The 24,077-nt window shown below is 44.5% G+C and overlaps 1 protein-coding gene across 4 annotated transcripts; it reads left to right on the top strand.

The window, feature by feature from the left end:
* The first annotated feature begins 1,138 nt into the window (after positions 1-1,138).
* On the top strand, positions 1,139-23,193 carry WDR86 (WD repeat domain 86). Of its 4 annotated transcripts, XM_041714342.2 has the most exons (8): positions 1,488-1,700; positions 2,081-2,365; positions 5,043-5,184; positions 6,638-6,877; positions 6,962-7,070; positions 15,645-15,780; positions 20,022-20,125; positions 22,031-23,193. In XM_041714342.2, the coding sequence occupies exons 2-8, from the start codon at positions 2,203-2,205 to the stop codon at positions 22,247-22,249; spliced, it is 1,113 nt and encodes a 370-aa protein (XP_041570276.2). In that variant the 5' UTR covers positions 1,488-1,700; positions 2,081-2,202; the 3' UTR covers positions 22,250-23,193. The 4 variants fall into 4 exon arrangements, with proteins under 4 accessions (XP_072781406.1, XP_041570274.2, XP_041570276.2 ...); XM_072925305.1 differs by lacking the exon at positions 1,488-1,700 and adding an exon at positions 1,139-1,268 and having other exon boundaries at positions 6,638-7,070; XM_041714340.2 differs by lacking the exon at positions 1,488-1,700 and adding an exon at positions 1,298-1,452 and having other exon boundaries at positions 6,638-7,070.
* Positions 23,194-24,077: the final 884 nt, after the last annotated feature.

Below are 24,077 nucleotides of genomic sequence, written 5' to 3'. Positions count from 1 at the left end.
CCTGAGAGCAGTCGATTCCCAGGCCTCTATGTCCAAAAAAATATCTTTTCACGGATAATGGGATTTTCAGAGGGAAGAAGTACAGAATTTACATCTCACACCAGAACTTCTCGGTCATTTCTTGAATGCACAAAGGCTGTGTGGAAACGTTTGTCTTCAGAAAAGAGCTGGCTTGGGCCCATAAACCACAGGGCTCGACCTGACCCTCACAAAACCCAAATTTGCAGCCCGACAGCTCCGTCTGGCAAGTTTCTCCATGGCTGCATGGCTATAAGGGGCAGCTGAATGGGGATCCCCTCCTTGTTTACATTGGGTGTGACATATTAGTCCCGTTTGGCCTCTGCCAGAACGCGCTGTGCAAAATAACACATCCCGGGAATTATCCATTGAACACACACATTTCTATTCCCCATCACGCTGGGGCACCTCGTGCCAGAGCAGGGCTGGAGCCTCCTTAATGTCATCAAGCGCCTGCTGAACCCCAATACTGCACCGAGGGTGTGAAATGGAGCCAGGGGCTGGGGATTTGACACAAAAAGGTGCTTTTCTGATCCAGTGGGGCAGAAGGTAGGAGAGTAAGTTTTGTGATTTACCCCAGCATGTTTTTGGCTACAATAAGCAGCAGCTCCCTTTACTTGTTGGGGGGATCCACGTTAGACCCTGCTGCTGCCTCGCTGCGAGCTCTCAGCCTCTCCACATCACTTTGCCCAGGGGATTTTGCCTTCCTACATTTAATTACACCACGGTTTGGGTGTGTTCTAAAGGGACAGAACCCTTTAGCCCATGTTGTCAGAGCCCTCGGCCAGGCGGTCTGTGGCAGCACAAAGCCCACCACCAAAGCCGTGCCCACGGCGGGCAGGGGGTGGAAGGACAAGGGGCTGCACTGATTAGAAAGAGCCCTAAAAGTGGTCGGGGCAAAGCGAGACAGCGGCTTTGGGGCTCCTGTGGGGAGGAGAAACGTGGCAGGAGCTCGCCCAGGAAGAGGGGCGAGAAGGGGAACAAAAGGCGATGGCTTCCCTCAACCCAGCTGCCAGCACAAGCCTCTGCGTCCCCCGGGAGGCACCGGAGACGCCAGGGAGGAAATGCCGGTGTCCCGGGGCGTCCTGAGGGGCGAAGGTGCCGCAGGAAGCGCCGCCTCCCCCGGGACGAGCCGTGGGGGTACACCGCGGCTGCGGGAGCGCTGTGGGGCTGCTCCGGCTGCAGCGCCCGGCTGTTAACGAGACCCCAGCGGGAGAGACCCTCCCACCCCGCCGGGAGACTGAGCCGCGGTAGGGGCGGAGGGGCTGCCCCGGGGACGGGGGGTCGCTGCGGGCGGAGGCCGGCCCGGAGGGGCAGCGCTGCCGGGCACCTCTGGAGCGGAGGACCGGGCACAGAGCGGCCACACCGGGGGAGTTGTGCAGGCGGGGCGAGGCGGCCGCCGCGGGGGGAAGCGGCTCGAACGCGGAGCGGGAGGTAATGGAGGCAGGGCTGGGGCGGGGGGTGAGGGCCCGCCCCGGGGTGGGCTGAGGGGGCACGGCGGGAGCCCTTCCCGCCTCCCCGCAGGGCGGAGGCGGCGGGGGGGACCCTGTGCTCGGCCCGCGGTGGCGGCTGAGGGGACCCTGAGCTCGGGCCGGCGGTGGCTCCGGTGCCCCGGCAGGAGGAGGTTACCCCTGCCCGTAGAGCGAGTGCGGGATCGCTCCGCCGGAGCCGCGCCCGGGGCGGTGAGTGCCGAGATGCCGGGGGACCGAGCGGGAGGGATGGCGGCAGCCCGGGGCTTTGGGGGCCGCCTCTCGGAGGTGTCGCCTCCTCGGCGTGCCCGAAGTCAGCTCTAAGATTGCTTAAAAAGCAGCAGCCTCGGCGAGGGCACCAGGTAGCGGTAGCGTCGCCCGGGCTCCGTGGCCCCAGGCGGTGGATGTGCCCCGATGCCCGTGGAGAGGGCACGGCGGGCAGCGTGTGCGCCCCTCAGCCGCCGTGGGGCTTGAGGTTCTGCGGGGAAACAGGCGCTCAGTGGCTTCAGCTCGGCTGAGGAAGCGATGCAACCATGGGGAGATGAAATGATTTAACGCGCTCTGCCCCGTTCCCCCTTTGTGTCCGTGTGCAGGAGCCCGCACTGCCGTGCTGATGTCTGGGAGCTGAGGTAATGGCACAAGTCGGTCTGCGGGGCACGGCCGGAGGTGCGGAGCGCGGGCTGCGGGCTGCCGAGCGCCCGTGATCTGCGCCGGGATGGGGAACAGCGGCTCGGCCGTGAAGGTCTGCACGGATCACCAGGGCGGCATCAACTGGCTGAGCCTGAGCCCCGACGGGCAGCGGCTGCTGACGGGCAGCGAGGACGGCACGGCGCGGCTCTGGAGCACCGCCGACAGCCAGTGCCACGGGCACTTCCAAGGTACGGCCGCTGCTTGTCGCCTGGGCTTGGGGTCTGCAGCATGGCACAGGCCACACAGCGTGTTCTGCTGTCTTTCAGTCCCGGCCGGGCAGCCAAAATCGTGCTTGTTTTGGTGTTTGTTACAGCAGCGTCAAGCAGGAGCTGTTTCAACCCAAAACAGGTTATCGAATGCACGGATGCTTTTATCTCAGGGTGTGTGAAGTTTAACTTATGTCACTTTCTGGAACCCCTGTTTTATTCTGTGGAAAAAAAAATACTGACTTTTTATCTTTTTATTATTCTCTTTTTTTTTTTTTTTGTCCTTTTAATCATCTCATTTCCAGGTGATTCACTTACTTTTCTTTATTTAGAACCTCTTGACCCAGAAGTCTGGAAAGAAACCTTGCTAAATAGGTTACTTCTGTTTTCCCTCCTCGTCTGATGCACAGAAGTGTTAATTGCTGGGCTTTTTCAATATAAATTAATTTTGCATCTTAAAATAATTATTTTCCTTAGACTGGCATGTCAGTAATTGAAAAGAAAAAAAACCTGTAGACAGTGGACATGCAAGAGTCTAGATGTGGGCTAAAGATGTTTGTATTCCCACTCATGTTCTTTTCATAAAAAAAAAAGCTGTTAAATTTGGAATTTCTAACGTTTTCTTCTTCCAAAGAAGAAATCGCATTGCTGTGATTTCCTTGTTGTTTGTTTGCTTGCTTGCTTGTTTTTCACTATGGAGTATTGTCTCTTTTTCCCACATCCTGCCGTGGTTCTAACTTCTGGAAAACTTGCTGCATTTGCTTTAGGCTTAGAAATCCCTTTAAACTAGAAAGAGAAATGTATTGGATAGCATTCATTATTATGGAATCTGCCATAATCAGTGTCTGGGGTAAACTCTGAGGAAGGTTGGGCTGGGTGGTTTGTGAACTCAGTCGAATCAGATAATTGTATGTATTTTATAATTATGCATGCACGCAGTTGTCGTGTCAATTTTAATTTTACAAGCTATAATTACTGATAAATCTATATCTCTAATACAGTTTCAAGCTCCACCACAGCAGAACCAGCAGACTTGTGTGGTGGCTGCTTTTGGCCAGACCAGCACCAGACCTTGTCTGCCACATGGGGTTTTGGCACCCTGTGTGTGGGTCAAGCATTACTGATGGTTAAAATCCGCCTGGCAGACTTTGGTGCAGTAACCAAGTTGCTGTTTTGATCTCAGAGCTGGATTACATGATGCTGTGAGAAAAATCCCAGTGATTGAAACCTGATCCGTTCCGGCTGCTTTGCAAAAAGTTTCGCAAATATGGGAGAAGGAGTGTAGTTTTGCTTATAGCCTTGGTGATCTGTTTAATTTTTGGCATCTGATGAATTTGTTTTAGAGGAAACAAGCCATATGTTTGTAACATGGATGCTGGTTTGCTTTTGAACTGCAACAAGGCTTTTGAACTTCAGGAATTGTACTGAAATATGTTTTTTTGTAGTCAGTGAAACAGTGTTTTACTGGGCAGTCTGCTTTCCCTCAGTTTTTTTACCATCTCTTTATTTTATAACATTGTTTTTCTAATACCTTTGTCCGTCTATCTCTCTTTAATTACAACTGTCCTTCTTTAATTTATTTTTTTCTTTTTTTCCTCAAAGAATAGTATATAAGTCACAGTAAGGCCCACCAGCTTCAGCCATAACTGTCACTCTTGTAATAGTGACTGAGGTGGAAACAGTTCTGCTCCTAAAAGTTTAGTCTAAATGTTAAAACAGAAGAAGTCAAGGTAATAGTAGTGTCCAATTATTAGATAGGTGACAGTAATTTCACACAAGATGTCTTGGATGAAGCTGGGACTTGTATCCTAAGGTGATTTTTACATGTGGTGCTTTTAATATTGCAATAGAAAAGTGACACATCTTGCTAAGCAGCAACAAAAGCTTGAGGTGGTAATATTGATTCCTCAATACAAAGATATTAGGTATTAGGTTTGTCAGTGTGACATTTTTAAAGCAGTGGTTGTGTCTGTTTTTATTGTAACTCTAGAATCCCTGTGTACTCTACATATTGTGTAAACAATTGTGCTCCAATCCTCCCTCCCTTTTCCTTAAAGGTATACTTAGAAAATGGTGGGGTTTAGTCATGTGGGGGAAAGTATTGGCTGACTATTTACCTGGTATATTTTTTTTTTTGCTTTTTATTCTGCCTGGACAAATCAAACTTGCTGGTAAGTCTCAGGTATTTTTTTCAGAGTTTCATGCTTTGATTTGTGATTGTTTGTGTCTTGTCAGTGGATGAGCTGGGTTGAAATGCTGCCCTTTTCTCCCTGATTTCAGAAGAAGGAAGCAAAACCATTTTTACTTTAAAAATATGATTGTTTTTTACTGGTTTCAAACTTTATTAGTCTGAGTTTTATTATATTGTTATTAGTCTAGCTCATTACATTTTTATAATACTGTTTGATTTACCTACTTGGTGGAACTGTGGTGTCTTGCTCTATTTTACTCTTTCACTTAATCCTGATGTCTGTGAAGTTTTCTGCTGTGATTGAAATGGTTGTGTTTTAACAAATCTTTAAACACGACAAGCACAGCGGTGCATTTAAAACTGGAGTTTTGCTACATTTGTTTATAGTTTTCTTTTGGTTAAGGTGAAGAGCTAGACTAATCTGTCCTTTCTTCATGCACAGTGACTGATTTCCTTTGATATTCCTAGGACATGAAAGTTACATCACCTTTTGCCACTTGGAGAACGAGGCTGCCTTCACCTGCAGCGCTGACCACACCATTCGCAAGTGGGACGTGGTGACCGGGCAGTGCTTGGCCATTTACCGAGGCCACACGTCCATTGTCAACAGGTGGGTTCTCCCCTCGTGCTCCTGTCATCTGCTGTCACATCTGTTATCACACACTTTATCATTTCCCTGCAGTTCCCCATTGCTGCACTCATAAGAGGGGCTGTGTAAACCTCTGAGTTCATGTTCTGTGCTGCAGTGATTAGTTTTTCTAGCAACATTGCTGACACAGATAGGAGAGAAATGAAAGGCACACAGCAGGGGAATGGAATCCAGGGCAAGGAATGAAATTCCAGAAGAAATGATCCAATTGATAACAGATGCTGCTGATAAATAGGTTTTAAAACATCCTGTTGAGCTTTTGTGTCAAAAAAAGGGATAAAGTCAGGGAATTTTTCTTTAATTATTATTCCTGTTTGGGCAAATGAAGTTTAATAATAAACTTACTGTGTGTGGCTGATTGGCCTTTCCATTTAAAGTGCCTATTAATAGTTGGACTGGATTTAATTAATGGCAAATAGAGCAGTCAAAGATTGGTATTTTTTTAACATTTCTGCTGGGCGTGTGGGCTTTTTAGTTCCTTTCTAAACTCAAAACACATATGATGTGTCGTGAGATTCTGTAAATAGTTAGGAAGGCTGGTTCTGTGTTTTGGCACAGGCCTGATTTCTGCTTGAATCAGCAAATGGGAAATGTGTTCCCCATTCATATGACTTTGTTGCCTGGTTGAAAGGTTCCAGAAGACCAAGCTCAGCTGACAAAGAAGGCAGGTTATGGATGTTTCCTATCTCTGGTTTGGAAATATGAACTGTAGAGTTTTTTCTGGTTTTGTATGTTTGTGCAGCTACAACTCATTATTTTGAAGGCCCAGGAAGGTGAATTCCTGAGGTGAAATCTTTGGTTTGCTCTTCAATTATGTAATAAGTGGGCTGCTCGTGCTTTACCTTTTTTGAGATCCTGAGCTAAGTGAAATTAAGTGTATTTTTTTTTCTTGCACTCTCCTTAGTTGATGATGGAAAGATGGTTATTTTGCACACTGTCAGTTACAGTTCAGATTCCTGAATGTTGTTTTGTTGCTTTGTTGTTGTTTTGATTCCAAGCTATTGTTACAGGTCTGTTTTTAAATAATTTTTATAAAGAAATATTAATGAATAATTAACAAAAATTAGATAATTAAAAAATACCCCAACAAATGCAAACCAATCAACAAAACAAACTTCTAGGTATTATCTATAACTTATGAAAGTTCATATTCCTTGCTGGAAGGAGTTTTAGCAAAACAAAATGCACAAAGTTACAATGCTATAATGTAAAAATATCTGCATCAGTGTACGTGAATGAGGGATCTCAATTTTAAAAGTAGAAACAGAGAAGTGTTTGATTTTTAAAAATGCCAAAAATGTTATGTTAGTGCTGCTCTTTCATACTTTGGGGTGCTTGGCACTGAAATTATGACAAAAGATGGTTATGAAAAAAGAACAATACTGTTCACATACACAAACTTTATTTTTTGCAGAATCCTGGTTGCTAAAGACTATCTCTTCAGTGGCTCCTATGACAGGACAGCCCGCTGCTGGAGCGTGGACAAGGAGAAACAAATCCAGGAATTCCGGGGCCATCGGAACTGTGTCCTGACTCTAGCTCACTATTCCTCCAGGGATGTGCTGGAAGAAGAGGAGGAGGAAGAGGAGGAGGAGGAGAAAGTGAGCAGGGACTTGCTGGTGACAGGGAGCACGGACTGCACTGTGAAGGTCTGGTGGGTGTCCAGCGGGCGCTGCTACCAGACCCTGCTGGGACACACTGGGGCCGTCTTATGCCTTATACTTGATGCACCAAACAGGGAGCTGTTCTCTGGCAGCACGGATTACACCATCAGGACCTGGAATATTGTCACTGGAGAGCAGCTCAAAGTCTTCAAAGAGCACCAAGGATCAGTAATTTGCTTAGAGGTAAGGGCAGAAGCTTCCTCGAGGGCCTTTAGGTGTCCGTGTCTTAACTCATGTGAGTCTCAGTTGTCTTTTCTTTCATAAAGAAGCTCTTCTGACACAGGTTGTAAATGGTGAGCTTAAATATTCGTGTAATAACAAAATAATAGTGGTCTTTGGTCTTGAGACAAACTCTCTTTCTCTAAAACACTTAGTGATCTCCTTTTAGCTTCTAGTGGCTGCCCTGAGCTAGATATTCTAGCTCAATATCTATTAAATTCCACTAAGTCATGGAACTCATGGGTAGGTGTGCTGAGAGCACTGTTCATCTGACTGGGATTGTGTCATCAGGCTCACCAAACTTCGAAGAAAATAACCTGAGCAAGTAACACAGGGTTCGGTAATTTAAAAAGGGGAGGGGAAAAACACTCAGTAAACCAGATAACATCAAAAAACCCAACCCAAAACTGTGGGAAAAAGATAATAGGAAAGCATAAAGCTGATAGAAACCCTACATTAAAGACCACACAGACAAGATGTGAGGGGAAAAAAGGGAGAAACAGACAGCCAAGACAAGAAAACAGTCAAGAAAAATGGAAAAGAGAAGCAGAGCACGGGGGAGAGAAATCAGGAAATGATAGAGGAGAAAGGGAAAAAACATAAAAGATGTGAAAAACTATTCTCTGTTTTTCTGTTTGCAGTATTTTTCTGTTGAATGCTGCCAGCTTTGTTAACATTGCAGGGGAAAGGAGGAGGTCAGGCAGATGAAGCAAGAGGGGAATGATAGTTATCCATGTGCTCATTATCCACCAGAAAATGCTAATAGTGTATTTAAAGAGAGTACATGATGGTCTGTCACTCAGTTTCAGGTCATAAATATTTATACATGGATGTGTCTGACTGAAGTTAATGACAGTAGTTTTTCTCCCTGTTTGTGTTTGTTATGCATAAGTGTTTTTCCCTTACAGAGGACACAGGATGTATCTTTAAGAGCTGTTTAATATAAGTTGCCTTTGTTTCTAAATAAGGTAGTCACTGCTGACACTACAAGACTAAAAACCTGGGAATACTAAAGGAATTCTGTTTTCCTTCACTTTTAGAAAAGAAAAAAAAAAACAAACACACAATATCATATTGCCCTGGAGTAATGTTTGTCTTGCTTGGGTAAATTCTCAGTGTTAAGTCTTGTTTTTATGATATTGTGGTAACGTACTCTGAGGATGCTGAAGTAAATCTGTTGCTGTCCTTCGTGTCACACTATGTTTTGTTGTTTAATTGTAACTCTTCTCCAAGGCACAGATTGGCAACAACAGAATTTGCCTTAATTTAATTGGGTTCTTGCTAAAATTGTTATACAAAGCTGGCTTGACCCTCTCCCAGAAGCCTGGGAAATTCAATTATGCCCTTTGAATGCTCAGGAATGAGCAATGCCTGTGAGCACAGAGTTAAGCAATGGCTTTAAACAAACAGAACTTCTTGTAGGGGGGAAGAAAAGCAAAACCAATACATCTATTTGGAAAACCTGAACAATTCAGAATACACAAGACTGCTGCTGCTGCCAAGACTGTGTTGGCAGCAGTCCTGGCCAAATTTTCTTGAGTGACTGGTAGCCCCTCTCTTCTCTCATCACCAGTTAATGTTTGGGGCTGGGAAGGTCCAGCTGAGGTACAAACAGCCCCTGCAGAGAGCATTTAGTGTCCAGGCCTCTCAAACTTATCCCAGCTTAAGCAGTCACTGCTGTTGAATAGCTTTAGGCTGTCGATCTTTCCTAATTCCTCCCTCTGCCTTTCTGGGTTCAACACTCTCCCTTCTGTTCCACTTGGCTGCCACTCAGCACAGCCCACATGGTATTTTCATTCTTTTAGAAAGGGGTCAATCACCAGAATCTATACAAAGATGTTTCAACAGAATGGAAACTTCCTGAATAGAGGTGTGTTTTTTATTATTATTTTTGTTTTGTTCTCAGAAAGCTTTTGGGGCATTTTTTGCCTCAGGCTTCCTAGTGACAGTGTTGGAATCTGTGGCAATGAGCTGGGATGGTATTTTTCAAACTCTGTGTCTGGAAGGACTGGGAGGTAGTTGTGAGTTGCCCACAGTAGCCAGAAGTTTTAATTGACAGTAATTAATTTTCTTCAGTGCAGCAGTGAGCTGCTAATTACATCAAATTTTCACTCTGCTGTCCTGGAGGAGCTGAGTTGGTGCCAGCAATTGAAGGCAGTTACCTGTTCTCTGGGTGGTACAAAGCTTGTGTGGGGAGAAAAAAAAGGGAAAGAAAAAGAAAGTCTTCTTTTCATTTTATTTATTAAAATAAAGATCCCTAAGGGAGGATGACCTTTCAAAAAGTTTGAGAAATGCTCAGTGTAATTTCTCATCCTGGACACAGATCAGGAAAAATTTGGATATTGAGACCATATTTTCCCCAACTTTAAAAAGCTGTTATTGATGGGAATGCCCCAGGATGTTCTGAACTGCTGCAAATTAGGTCTGGCCTGTTCCAGTCATCTCCCATTGCTTTACAGTAAACACCAATAGTGTTTCTGTAGCAGTGAATGGAAATTCCTGGAGCTTCTTGAAGGCGTTTTCTGGGTAGATAGCCATAAAGCACACCCATGTTTCCCACCCTGCTGCCTGCAGTGGTGGTATGTGGAAAGCAGAGGGGTGGTGCCACAGACAGGTTCAGATTTTGAACATTCTTTAGTTGCTCTAAGATCCTTTAAAGTGATGTTGCCAGGTAGTAGAGGAGCCTGGAAACAACTCTCATCTAGCATGGCAGGACAGAAAGTGTTGGTGAGCTTTGGGCTTTCCCTTGTGCCCTGTCCTTGGTGGCTCTGGGCGAGGGAGTGATGAGGCTGAGCTGCCCTATTCTCCAGGCTCGTCCTGCTGTGTGCTCTGCTGCCAGAGGACTTCTGCAGCTTCTGATAATGCCACTTTTCTCCTCCTTCCACCACTTAAATTGGGCTGAGGGAGGTTTTGCTGGGAGACTTTTCTATTTGCTGTGGGAATTGTGTCCATGTTAGGTGCTTTGGCAGCGTTGATTACTTGACTTTCCCAGTCAGGCAAGGTAACTCACAGTGGAGCAGCCAGAGCTCTTCACTCTCCTCCTCCTGTAGTGTGTTGATAGCTTGGCAGACAAAGTACAGCAGCTGTTTTGGGAGCTCCCTCTTCATATAAGAGCCAATAATGAGATTTTATAGGAAGTGATGAGAAAAAGCAAGGGTGGGCTGAGTGTAACCACATAGCTCATGCTCATTCTTCCACTTAAAATTTCAGGCTTGGCTAGAGACCAGTATTTGTAATTAATAATCAAATATGAATTTTTGTTAATGTGTCTGCCTGCAATAGGCTGAATAATCTGACTTAAATATTTACTTGTGTGTGTTTTTCTAAATGTCTCTCCTAAGTAGCTTTGCAAACTGTTCACAAGGATTGCTTTGTCCTTTGCTGATTGTTCTGCCTCTGAGTATTTATCAAAATTGTGCTGCCAAAAGCTGGCAGAGAGAAATGATCCAGCTTGGAATTTTGCTTGGATCCCACTGCAAACATTCTTGCAAGAAAACTCCCTTTTGAAGAACATGAACATGAGTGGGCAAGGACTTGCTTCTGGTTTTCCTGCAAGAATTCCTTTGTTTGGACCATTCTCTTCAGTTGCCTTTTAAAGCTGCCTAGAAGAAAAGAGCACTTTAAACAAAGCCACTGCCTGAACTCTGTTTATGTGCTGAGCTGTTGTGATCATGGGGACAGAAATGTCTTCTTGCCACACCAGTTAAATTAAGTGCACATATTTCTTTTTTGCAATTTGTGTCTGTGTTTGTTGCATCAGAGGATGAAGATGTGAATGAGCAGGATGTGAAGGTGCACAACACCTGCAAGAACAAAACATGGGGCCATCACTTTGCACTGCAGTAAAAAAGTTGAAAAGCCTTCTCTTAACAGCCAGCCCAGAGAGCTCATTCTAGATGGATTCTCAGGAAAAAAAAACCCAACAATTTCTTGCCCACAGGGAGTTTGTTAGCTCATGAAAATGGATGTGGTTTGAATGGGATCCTGAAACTCTTAACTCGGCCCAAGGCTTACATAGTTGTATCTTGAGCTTGGTCTAGCGTGGTGATTTTTGACTTAGAAGTGGCTGTGAACAGAAGACCCAAATTCCAGATGGTAGGAACACTGACCCCCACGAGAAGAATAAGCTGTGATGGGGTATGTGGTAGCTCATGTGAACTCATCCTGAAGTTCCTGAGTGCAGTGACCCTCAGCTGAACTATGAGTCCAGATCTCTTTGGAGAATCAATTGCCTCTCCTTGGCTCTCCAAAAATTGTTTCTCACAGCAAAGGTTAATTGTGAGGGCAAAGTCCATTCCTATAAGGCTGAAATACCTGCTAAACAGCTCTTTTGCAGATATTTTTTTGGCATTTTTATAGGTAGAAATTGGCTTAAGCTGTTGTATTTATGCAGTTCAGCCAAGCTTGTGAAGCAATAGGGTTGTGATTGTCTTGAGAGACCAACCCTGGATGTGATAATTGGTTCTTTGTTAAAATTCTGGTGTGTTTGTGGGCTACAACCAAGGTTTTTTCTTATTAATGAGACCTGTAACTACTAAAGTGTTTACAACTAGTCTTTTGCTACTTATTACTCTGCAACTCACAAGCAGTTTGACTGAACTTTTTCAAGAAATAGTTACGTCTCCAGTACTTTGGGTTGAACATTAAGACAAATTTGCTCCATTCACATGTCAGTGTTTCATCTGGTTCAAAGCAAAATTTCTCATGAGAAAAATTAACAATCCAGAATTGTGAATATCAATGGAATGTTTTTTTTTTTTTTTCTGCTGTCTGGCTGAGGCTTTAGAACTGGGCAACAAACTGTTGTCAGGTTTTTAATGTTTTTGAAGTTAAATGGGTTTGAAATGTCCACTCTGTGGCTGGTATCTGAGCTGCAAATCTGTTCTGTGTTGTCCAAAGTGAACCAAGGGCTTAAAACCAGCCAAGGAAAATACAGCTTTAGAGATGTCACCTCTTCTGTGGGCAGATACAGATTAGAATGTGCAACTGTGTCTGCTAAACATTTTGAAACCACAGAGTATGGGGCCAGCTTGTAAGGTGCTTTTGCTGGGGGAACAGTAAGTGATGATAATTATTACTTTAAATACAGATTAAATCTGAAGTGTTGCAGCTTAGGCTGGAGTTGTAAGCTAGACCTATATTTAGTCAAGTGAAGGAGTGTTCTCACCTGAGTTCTGGCCACAGCTGAGAAGGTTGTCCTTGTTGGGGATGGGAAATAGTGAGTTCTAAGGCATGATCTGTTTCAGATGTGCCTCAGGATGAGAGGAATTGTGCCCTAGACCGCAGTGACTGTAAGGGGGCTATCCTTAGCTGTGGAGATGTGAACCAATTTAGATGAGATTATGCCTGTCATATCACTAAAGACAGATCTGATTTGCAACTTCAGCCTTTGCTGAGAGCTCTTGAAGGCTTTCTTCACTAACAGCCATTTCCTGCTGTTTTATAAAATTGCCATGGGAATGAGGGGCTGTGTGACAGTCAGAGCCTGCCCTGGGTTTTGCTGTTGGCTCTGCTGCAGGCTCAGTCTGTGGCACCTGCTGGATTGTTTAACCTGTTAATATTTCCTTTCCTGTGCAAGACTGAGAATCCTGTGCTACTGTGCTCACTGCTTCAGTTGGTGAGGAGAAGGAAAGTGCATGCAAGTGTTTCGTGGGGCAGCACAGAGGCTTTGAATTTCATTGAGCTGGTTGCTGTGCCAACCCCCTCACCAGATCTCAGACATTGGAAAGCCAGCCCTATCCAGGGCTGCACCAAAACCAATGCTGGCAGCAGGTCAAGGGAGTGATTCTTCTTTGTTCTTCTCTTGTGAGACCCCCCCTGCAGTGCTGCATGCAGCTCTAGAGTCTTCAGTACAGGAAATATATGGATTTGTTGGAGCATGTCCAGAGGAGCTTGTGAAGATGATGAAGAGGGATGGAGCAGACATGCACAGAGAGTTGGGGTTGTTCAGCTTGGAGAAGAGAAGGCTCCAGGGAGACCTTAGAGCCCCTTCCAGTGCCTAAAGGGGCTGTGGAGTGATGGGATGAGGGGAAATGGCTTTAAACTAAAAGAAGGTGGATTTAGATAGGGAAGAAATTCTTTCCTGTGGGGATGCTGAGGCATTGGCACAGGTTCCCTGGAGAAGCTTTGACTGCCCCATCTTTGGAAGTGTTCAAGGCCAGGTTGGAAGGGGCTTGGAGCAACCTGGGGTAGTGGAAGATGTCCCTGCCCATGGCAGGGGTTTTGAACAAGATGATCTTGAAGGTCTGTTCCAACCCAAACCATTCTATGATTCTAAGGCTCTCAAAATCCTGATGCTGTACATTACCTGAATAAATCTACATAACTTGAAACATTTTTATATCTAACAAACTGTACCTAGCAAATCTAGGCAAGCTGCAGCTCTCCTGTTCATTGATACACCCACTTAAATGTAGAAATGAAGTGGTATAACCTAATGTACCATTAATGCAGAATGGCATTTACCTGTGGGAGGTTATAATTTAGTGTTTTTCCTTGCTCAGTGGGTGGGTTGATGCTGCTAGCAAGACATCTAAAAAAGAAATGCAACTTGGCTACAAACCACGCAGTAGGATCCCAACTCAATGCATCCTTCTCCATTTAGCAGGTGCACATGACAATGCTTTTCATGCCTATTCAGGGAGAGACTGAAATTTAAAAGTCCTTCCTCAGGCTAACTTGTGGTTCTTGGTTTTGTTAGTGCTGCTGGCCATTCGTTCTCTCTCCTCATGGAGATGCAGCATTAATGCTGTTGCTAAAACAGCTTAAAAGTAATAGGAAGTGACATTTCAAAGTACTGCTGGCTTTTTACAGTGGTTTGTGCTTTACAAGCTCCTGGCATTCAGCTATGAAATCTCTCCCACGAGCCAGGTTCTGCTGGGAGGAAGCATGGCATGTCCTGCTCCAGCTGAGCTGGTGGGAGCTGTGGCCAGGGAGCCTCTTGGTCTGCCTGCTCACATTTCATGTGTGGGTTCTCACAGTTCCATCTCTGCAGTGCTTCATATCTTAAAATACCTTTTGCTCCATTTTGTGTCTGGGTCCTGGGTAACCCCCTCACTGTTCTTCCACCTCCAGCACTCCCTGCAGCAGCTGTGTTGTAACACAGCACGATGCTGTTTTGTACAAAGCTCATTTCTGATGCCTTTTGGGAACAGAGTCATTCCTTTTTGGATTGGGAGCGGAGATGGAAGAGCATGAACAGCATTCCAGCCTTACAGATACAGAGTGTGCAAAGAGTGGGGACCAAATCTAAGGTGGCAGGAACACCAACCCTTAAAGGTGCTCTGTGAGTGAACCCACAAGTTGATTTGTCATTTGCTGGTTTCCTGGAAATACTGGAGAAGTATCAGAGGTTTGTGCACTGCTGGTCATTCAAACCTTCTGATACGTGTGTCTGGTGGACAAACAAGGTGCCATTCATTACTCCTTGGGGTAATTCCACTTCTTGGTGGGGGCTCAGGGTTCTCCCTCCTGTCTCTCCATCCCTCTGATACAAAAGGTGCTGCAAGTCCATAAAACTTCCCTCAAGTCACAGCTGGGTGTTGGAGTGACTGTCTGCTTTCAGCAGGAATTGGGCTCTACATAACTACGGCTGTGAAAACCTTCAGTTTGATGTCTTTACACAGACAGAGAGTGCCAGATTTTTCTATGCACTATGGAATTTTTCCTTGCTGAGCTTCCAGGCTTTGTGTAGTTTATTTATTGTGCACTGGTTGGTTTTCTAGTCTTGCACAGGTCAGTTATTTTCTCTCTGTCTCTGTTCCCCAGCTGGAATCCTTCCTTTCGTCATTCTCTGTCCTGTCTATGTGGAACAAACCCCATCCTCCACACCAGTGAGTTCTCACAATGTGTAGGATGACTGGAGCAATGAGAGATAACACACAGGAGAAGACAATCTGCTTGAAGATGTTTAAAAACCTGTGTCAGGATAACTACTTATTTATTCATTCAATAACAATCTAAAAAGTCTTGTGGAAATGCAGATACAGAACAGTTTCAAGGAAGAGTTAGTATTTCTGAATACTGACCTTGTGCAGAGTGATCATACTAAACATAAACCCTGGTTTATGGTGTGTAGGATTTTAATTTTAATTTACCTTTTTAAAAAATTTTTGTTACTCAGAATTGTTCTGAATTTTTTTGTAATTAAAATATAACAATCTGGCAAGAGTTCTTGTCAAATATGCATTGCAGAAACAACACTGCTGTTTTTTTTTTTTTGAGGCTTTAGTAATATAACTGATTATGGATGTAGGGTTAGCATTGTTAAGCTCCCTGGAATCCTGCCTGCTGGCACAAGCAGATGGGCTAAACTTTTATGTTCTGAAAGCTGGGGCTGTTTTGAAGACCCAGAAATCAATGGGAGATGCGACTATGAAGAACTCAAGGTTGTTATGCTCACCACTCCTCTGTTTCAACGTAGGTGCAGCTTGTTGCTCTCTGAGTTGGAAAATGTGACTTGGGATGGGTCCCTTCAGTGCAGTTCTTTCATGAAGGTGCCTGAGAGGCCATTGCTGATGTGTTTTTGTCTCCCCTCAGCTGGTGAATCGTCACCTGTACTCGGGGAGCGCGGACAGGACGGTGAAGTGCTGGTTTGTGGACACTGGGGAGCGGATCCAGACCTACAAGGCTCACAAACACAGCGTTAGCACTTTGAAATACCACGCTGGCATCTGTAAGTTGCCTTTTCTGTGCTCTCCAACTGCTTCCAGTCTCCTTTTCAATGTTTGTGTTTGATTGAAAGTTGTTAATGGAGAATAGTTTTGAGCACTTGTGAAGTTTTCAGTTTTTTTCAACTCCAGCATGTTTACATTCAGTACCAAACTGCTGCACCACTCCATGTGGGAAGCTTAGGTCTTCCCTCCCTTTTCCACCTCCCTCTTCTCACAAATGAAGAGGCAGTTTTGTTTCTGTTACTAAGGGAAGTGGCTTAAATCCTGAGCTGTCTGGGGGTTGTTTGTGTAGCTGTGGTTTAACCTCAGCTAGTCTGGTGTCTGTCACCTGCTTTGCTGCGTGCTGGGGACAGCAAGTGCTGCTGCTGGACACAGCCCTGTGCCTCTCTCTGCTGCCTGTAGGCCCTGTGTAACACCCTGTCCTAAACCAGAATCACACATCAGATGCTCACTGCTCCTTTCTAACTGTTAGGTTTCCTGTTGAGGCTCTGACCATCTCCTAGACTAATTTTCCACGAGTTCTTGACCTGTGGAAATTGTTATCATTCATGGATTTGTTCCCCAAATCACTTCCCTCCATTAGCCAAGCAGTGCTTGCCTTACCAATGCTCAGGACTCGGCTCTCCTACTTTCAGTCCTCCTTTTTACAGTAGTTTCTGTCCATCAGTGTCTATTGCTGACCATCAAACTCCCTCTTTAAATCCCTCTCTATGCTGGCTTTCCTTCTGCATGTCTGGGTTTGGGTTGCCAGATAACACCTCTGTTTTGATCAGTGAACCTCTCTGTGTCTTCCTGGTCTTATCCTACTTCTGGTATTTGCCTTGATGTACCTTCACTTGCTTCCCAAAAAAGAACTTCTCTCCTTCTCTCCTCCCTGAAGGAGATGGCCATGGCTGTCTTAAGCTAACCTAGACATTCACAGCTCTTTCCTGATTTTGATTTCTTCACTTCAGCTTTGAAGTGAACACATCACACTAAATGAGTGGTTGCTATCTGGGCCTTGATCTCTCTTTTGGCAGCTCCTCAGTGTGATGGTGATAAACAGCTGACAGATGCAAGATGGTGCACGTTGGCAGATTTGTACCTGCACAGTTTAGTGGCGGTTGTCTGGCACCATACTTGCCTGACTACATTTATAACCCAGTAACTGAACTGATTTCTTAATTATGTTTGGAAACTTAGCATGTAGCCAGGTAGAATTTTAGCCAGGAAATGTTGTTTTTGGTCTTCCTTTTAGCATGAATCCCACATTACTGCTTTTCTCCAGTAAAATATCTATTTATAATTTGTGGTTATTTCAGCTCTCCTCACCTCTATGCAGAATTACCCCATTCTCCCCTATGTGGAGGTTGTAATTTCTGCTGGTTTCAGCTTCCACAGTTGGCTAGAAGGCTGAAATGGAAGGGGAGAGAGTCTGAACCTACACTGTACCTTCAAGTTATTATTGCTCCAAGATGCAGGCAGATAGAGCAAGGGAAATGAACCATAAATTGTAATCTGGGATGATCTGGTAGACAAAGTACTGATGATTTTGTGTGTGTGTTTCCCCCCTTTTAATTATAAAAACACAAACCAAAACATTGATTTTGTGCAGAGTAGCCAAAGGCGAGCGATCTGTGCTAAGCTGCTGTTTGCCTGATCCTGTGATGAACGTGCGTGTCCGGGTGGGAGACAGGGATTGTCTCCTTCATTAATGACACCTCCAGAGCTGCAGTTTTTCAGTGGTGCTCCTACTCTTCATGCAACCCGTAGAGACTTGACCACAGTGTAAAGAAAAGGAAGTTTTAGCTCAAACAAAAGTTTCATTATCTGATGCCACCTCCATCAACTCTGCAACACTCTCTTCCTCCTCATTCTACCACCTTGTCCCTGCCATGCACATACATTATTTTTCCACAGCACTCTTTTTTTGAACTATTTTGAACTATGACAATATTGCTGCATTTAGTCAGACCTGCAAAGAACATCCTGATAGTGTGATAGAAGAGTTTACAGAGTTATTTAAGATCTTGTTTTAAATCAAATACAAAAATACTAAAAGTGTCAAACAGAGAGTGTCAAATTGTTCCACTTTAAGGGTAGAAGGAAAAGCTCTGGAAAAAAATTTCCCACTAAGAATTAATTTATATACTATGATTGCTTGCATTATTGTGGTGCATTCATCACTTATTTCCACAGTATCTAATAATTTTTTTTAGAATTAGAATTATAAAGACATGCTGACTGGATACCAGTGTTGGAACTAGTGTAGCTTAAAATACAATCTGTTCACCTGGGACAGATCAGAACGGTCTCTCAAAAATGTGGAAAAATTATTTAAATTATGTTTTTTGTGGTTTATGTCACATTTGCACCAGTGCAAGAACATGAAAAAAACATCTCAGCCATCAAGTGGTAATTTTCTGTTAGAAGATTTTAATTTTGCTGCTTTCTCTCTGATCAGAGCCCACAGGCTCATTGCCTGAAAGGGCTTGTGGTCTAAATGAGAAAATAGAGTGGAAGAAAGAGAGGAAAAATACATGTCTGTTTCCAAAATCACTTTATAGTGTACAGGGAGTCCAGAACAATGTGAAAACTAAGCATTAAATCATCAGAATGTGTTTCCAGTTGCTTTCTTCAGACTGATTGTGTAATTAATAGCATGGGGAATATTACAGCTGGTTCTCAATCTAATTTATTTAATGATATGTTGATTATTTTTCTCTTAAAGTATGTGCACAGACTTTTAAAATTTAATGTGGTTTAGGGGAACATTTCAAAACTGTTCTCCCAAGGGTCTATGAAAATTAAGTAAAAAATGAAAATTAGTTTTATTTTGTTGTTGCTGTTTATTTCACAGGTAATATATATAAGTATGTATTTAAATGCTAAATCTGGGTTAGATCGACAGCTCTTCTTTGAAATTCAGAGGTGGAGGGAGACTTTCTAAATCCAGAGTGGCAGTTCAAAGGACATAAAGGATGTCTGTCAAAAGCAAAGTTCTGATGGCAACAGCTGAAGTAAACTGGCAGCTGCATAGTGAAAACAGCTCTTAATTGGTTCCTACTCTCTGCATGTCTGTAACAGAATTAAGTGATTTTTATTCACTGGGAAAAAAATCAGTACCTGTTCCCTGCTTTACTTTGTTGCTACTCATTTGCAGAGTGGGACATGCTGCTTTTTCAGGACTCTGCTGGAAGCTGAATGATAGTGGCCCATATAAAGTGACATTGATTTTCCACATCCAGATGTTTCTTAGAGGTGTACCCAGGGGATGCCCAGCTCCCTGCTGTTTCATTTGAATTTAAAAAGCTCATAGCAGGACATAGTCAGTTCTCTCATCTGTTACTGTAGTCCTGAATTTACAACCATGATCATTTTTTCACCTCTCTTTAGAGATTCTGGTCCTGACTTCTCCCAAAAGATAAGGAATCTGTTGGCTTCAGGCACACCAGTTTTGTAACAATCTTTCCATGCTAGTGGCTTTTGCAAAGACATTAAATGCATGGAGCAGTGAATATATTGCTTTTTGCAGCTCTGAAATATTTATGTCTAGATAAGCTTGAGGAGTTTGGGTTAACTGGAGGGAAGTGTTTATCAAGAGTGTTTGTAACCCTTAAAGCACACAAATGGGCTCCTTTTTGAGCATATTGCTAAGTACAAAATCTAAATATTAACACTGCTTTACAGTTCCTGGATGCAGCAGTGTGGGGATCTGATGTGAAGATCCTGATGTGTTGAGAAATTGTTCTTTGAACATGAAAGGTGCTCTAAGGAAACCTGATGAATAGACAAAATTCCTGGTCATGCTCCATTTAGTTACCCCAGCCCTGCCCCTCTTGTGGCAGCAGAAGTAATGGAAACACTGGAGTACTGAATAGAAAGCTGTAAATAACTCTGGTAAAACAAATGAAAGGTTGAGTGGAAATCCTTAAAACCAGACTTGGGATAAATTGCCTGCTTAGAATTATTACAGGCAGGGAAATAGCTGTGGAAGAGAAGAGCAGAAATAGATGCTTGAAATGTGCAGAGTGAAATGCTGGTGTGTGTAGGAACTTCAGATTTAAATCAGTTCAGTGTTTCAAAAAATACAACTCAAAACAAGCATGCTGGGTTCAGCAAAATAATCTGGTTTGTTTGAGGAGAGAATCAAAATGACACGTCGTGCCCCCCTGAGAGCTGGTTTTGGGTGTACTTTTGAACTTTTATGAACTATCCTCGTGTGGCTGCTCACATCTGGCTGTGCTGTGTGGTTGTGTGTCAGTGTTCACAGGAAGTGGTGATGCCTGTGCGAGAGCTTTCAATTCCAGGAGTGGAGTCCTGCAGAAGATCTTCCGAGGACACAAGTTCATCATCAACTGTATCCAGGTCAGGAAGGCATTTCTTGGTGGGGTTTCTTCCTTTTGGTTGCTCCCTCATTTATTTTGTGGGAACTGGTGTGGCTGACTGTTCTGTGTGTCTTGGATCGGATGTTGTTCTAGCATAATACTTGAATATTCTGTATGTAATTTTAGAAAAGCTAGTTAATAATAATAAGGGTAAGTGAAACCATGGAACGAGTCCCCAGGGACAGCCCCGTGTCCGGGATCGGGGTTTTCTCAGGTCAGGTTGGATAAGCAGCCGTGAGAACTGAGACAGATGAACTGATGCTGTGTGGGGCACAGAACGGACTCCAGCCTCATGAGACCCTTTCCATTATAAGACACTGATGATAAGTGTTCACAGTGCTCTAAAGGGGAAAAGAAGTTCCTGCCTTATGCAGGCAGAATAATTATAGCATTGTCCCCCAAACCACCCGGGGCATGGCATCCCCTAAACAGTCTGAAGCAGCTCAGTAGGGATATCCGCCCCCTATCCTGCCAGGAAAATGGAGGAGTTTCTGCCACTGGCTTAAAACTGAAAGTTAATGTTGTTTGCATAATGTCTAGGCTCAAATGAAACTGGCATTTAATATTAAAACAGGAGGAATTAGTAATCCTTGGTGGCCATTCAAAGACCATGGAATCATAGAGGGGTTTGCATTGGAGGGGACCTCATTCCAACCCCCCCTTGCCATAGGCAGGGACATTTTCCACTAGAACAGGTCGCTCAAGGCCCCTTCCCATCTGGCCTTGAATACTTCTATGGATGGGGCAGCCACTCTATGAATCTGCATCTCCCTTCACTGGGATCTCAGTGTAAGATGTGTGCAGGATGAAGATTTTCATTGTAATTCTGGCAGGCTGACAGTCAAAAGAAAAAGAGAGGAGATAAAATTCCTTTTGGAGTTGATCCCAAGGACATGGAATTGTAAATACAGTTTTCTCTTGTATATTCTTCTGAATTAGCAAGTGGCTGGATGATCTTAAACTGCAGCCTCCTGGTACTGGGCAGTTGTTGTGCAGCACGTGGGTATCCGGATGTGTTTGGGGAGTACCTGATAGAACCACGCTGGGCAGCCCCAAGTATTGACAAGACCAAAGCTTGACTTTATGTTCTTCTTTGTAATTGGATTTCCAACTATACAGGGGCAAAAAAACCCGGGAAGAGAGAGGACTGAGAAGTGGCAACCTTAAGATGATCTTAGGTATAATAATGAGGGCTAGATGAGAGGTGTGGTGCTTGTGTGGTACTTCATGTAAGCCAGGGGGATGCTCACTGTCACAGCATGGACAGACAACCACAGGGCACCCATGGGTGGACAGACTGACACAGGAACAGGAAGATCACCAAGACTGGTGTCTGGCTTCCAGGGCAGGACAAGGGCAATTGGAAACATCACCAACAGCAGCAAATGGTTCATAAAGGAAATGGAACCAGAGCAGTGAATTCAGGTTAAATTACTGCAGGTTTTGAAGAACAATGGAGTTTGAAGGAGGAATTTATGTATTTATATTTGCACTATAATTTCGTGCAAAGGAAGAAGGGAGGTGAGAAAGGAAGCGTTCCTGAGCCCGCCCATTGCTCACTGATGATGATTTTGGTGCCTCCTTAAGTTCCACATCAAAACCAGCAGTCTGAAAACAGTTCCAGCAGAAATTCCCAGCGTGCTCTGACATTGGGTTTAGTTCTCCATTGCTTTTCTAGAGGGTCTGGGTTATTAGTAACTCTGTTTATGGCTCTGTGAGTGGCTGAGAAATGAGTCCTGACTTGGTAATGTCTCATCCCACTTCAGCAGCTTTTGTGATAATTTATACTGGCTCTTGCAAGGAGCTCAGGCCTTAAGTGTTGGGATCAAGCTGTGTTTGCTCTGATTTTTGACAGTTTGATTGTGCTGTGACCCTGTTGTTCCAGATCCACAACGAGCTGCTCTACACAGCTTCCCACGATGGCACGCTGCGGATCTGGGACATCCGGGGGATATGCAAGAGAAATAAGCGGCGCCTGAAGAAGGAGAGGTCTGTGCAGGGCAGGAGCTCCCAGAAGGGGAGTCTGTCTCGTCTCTTCAACAATAAAGTTGGCTGTATGATACAGCAAGAGGATGGGGAACATGAGGCTGTTGAACTGATGTGACTGTCCAGAGCAGGCTTTATGTCAGTGACCAAAGCTGAACCTTTTATTTTCTGCACCACTGTGTCCATGTAAACCAGAACTTGGAAAGAGATGGGAAGTGGCTGTGCCTGAACGTCTCCGTGTGAGGAGCCAGGATTCTGTGTGGCTGCCAGATGGACTCAGGTCAGATCCTGTGGCTGTGGTGACTTAGCTGAGCAGCTCTGGGGTCGGGAGGGGAGGCAGCATGGTTCAGGTGAGTACCACTGTGCAGGTGCAATGAGGAACTTTCCTTGAGACTGCTGCCCTGGGGCACAGAGGTGTTGCACCTCTGGCTGCCCAGTGTCTAACGAGATGTTTTCCTGTTCCTGTTGCCCCGTGACCCCTGTTCAGCCCAGTGTGGCAGTGAAAGGTGTCCTGCAGTGAAAGGTGTCCTGCAGTGAAAGGTGACCTTGAATTCCATCTTCACAGCTGACCTTCGGGTCAGCTGGCTGACAAGACCAATGCAGGAGGGTTTGGCTCTGCAGCAGGAGTTTAAAGCAGACTGGACATCTCTCTGGGAAGCTGGAAGTTATAGGACAGAAATTAATTGGTATTTTTAACAGAACATAAGCCACAGAGCAAGCTAAACCTCAGCCCTTTTGTGCCAAGGTCACCTATTTGCTGACTTTGTGTTGTCTTTTCCTCCTCCCAAAGCTATCTCTTGCTAGGTTGCCAGTAGCAGTCAAACTCAAGAGTTTTCCCAGTCTTCTTCCAGGTTCATTCTTCTCTGATAACCACTGAGCCATGAATTAACAAGGGTTCTTATATTTTTCTATTTGCAGATATAGCTCTTTGTAGAACCAGTACAAAAATATCTAACACATGTTTTTATTTTTATGGCTTTATTTATTCTGTACTACAGCAAGATAAAAATGCTGTAATCCCTTTTTAGAATGGATTAATAAACATGTGGCATCTCTAGACAACTGACTGTCTAGTTTTTATTTTTGGCTTATATATGCAGGGGTGGGGTGGGGTGGGGGTGTGGCCTGGCCGCAGAAGCAAAAACCCCCACATACACTTTTGGGAACATTTCTTGCCTTTCCCTCAATGCTGGGGTTGGAGTTGGGTGTGTGTGAAGTTATCCTGCCTCCCACCAGGCACCAAAGTGCCAAAGCTCAGTTCCCCTGTCAGGGGAAGGAGGGACCAGACACAAAAGCACAGATGAAGGGAAAGCAGGGATGACAAAGAGCTACAAGCCCCCACTCAGCACTGCCCTGGTGACACCAAAGCCTCCTGTTCTGACACCTTAACACTGTGTTAGTGGGTCAGACACATCATAGACGCTGCTCTCCTCTCCTGCTGAGCAGCTTTGGTAGTTCTTACCTGGCAGGATTCCACATCTAGTAGCATTTAAAACAGCATTTAAATTTTGTGAAATGCCTACCAAGAGACTAATTTGGGAGGTATTTGCATCATGCAGACTTAATTCCAATTAAACCTCTCAGGCTGGTCATTGTGGCTCAGTGGCACATGTCTGTGAGCTGGTGCTGGCTTGCCATGCTGCTGCCTGTTGGTATTTTGCTTCTGAGGACAACACTAAGTAGGAAGCCTTTAGGAGCTGGACAGAGTTCCCCAGAGCACCTGGGCTGTATTCTGTGTTTCAAACTTCACACGCAGTACATGAGACACAAGAGCCTATCCGGGCACACAGCAGCTGCACATGCAGCCAGCAGAGAGAGATCTCAAAAAATGGAATTAATGAGTCATTACCACTTCTGCCTGTTGCTAAACATATCACAGTGCCTCCAAATGCATGGTCAGAATTAACTTACAGCTTTCAGCCACTGCCTCCTGCTCTGCTGATCAC

The sequence above is a fragment of the Taeniopygia guttata genome, chromosome 2 (assembly GCF_048771995.1).
Source record: "Taeniopygia guttata chromosome 2, bTaeGut7.mat, whole genome shotgun sequence".
Lineage (NCBI taxonomy): Eukaryota > Metazoa > Chordata > Aves > Passeriformes > Estrildidae > Taeniopygia > Taeniopygia guttata.
The sequence above is the reverse complement of the archived record's forward strand: the minus strand, read 5'-3'. Positions and strand labels throughout refer to the sequence as shown.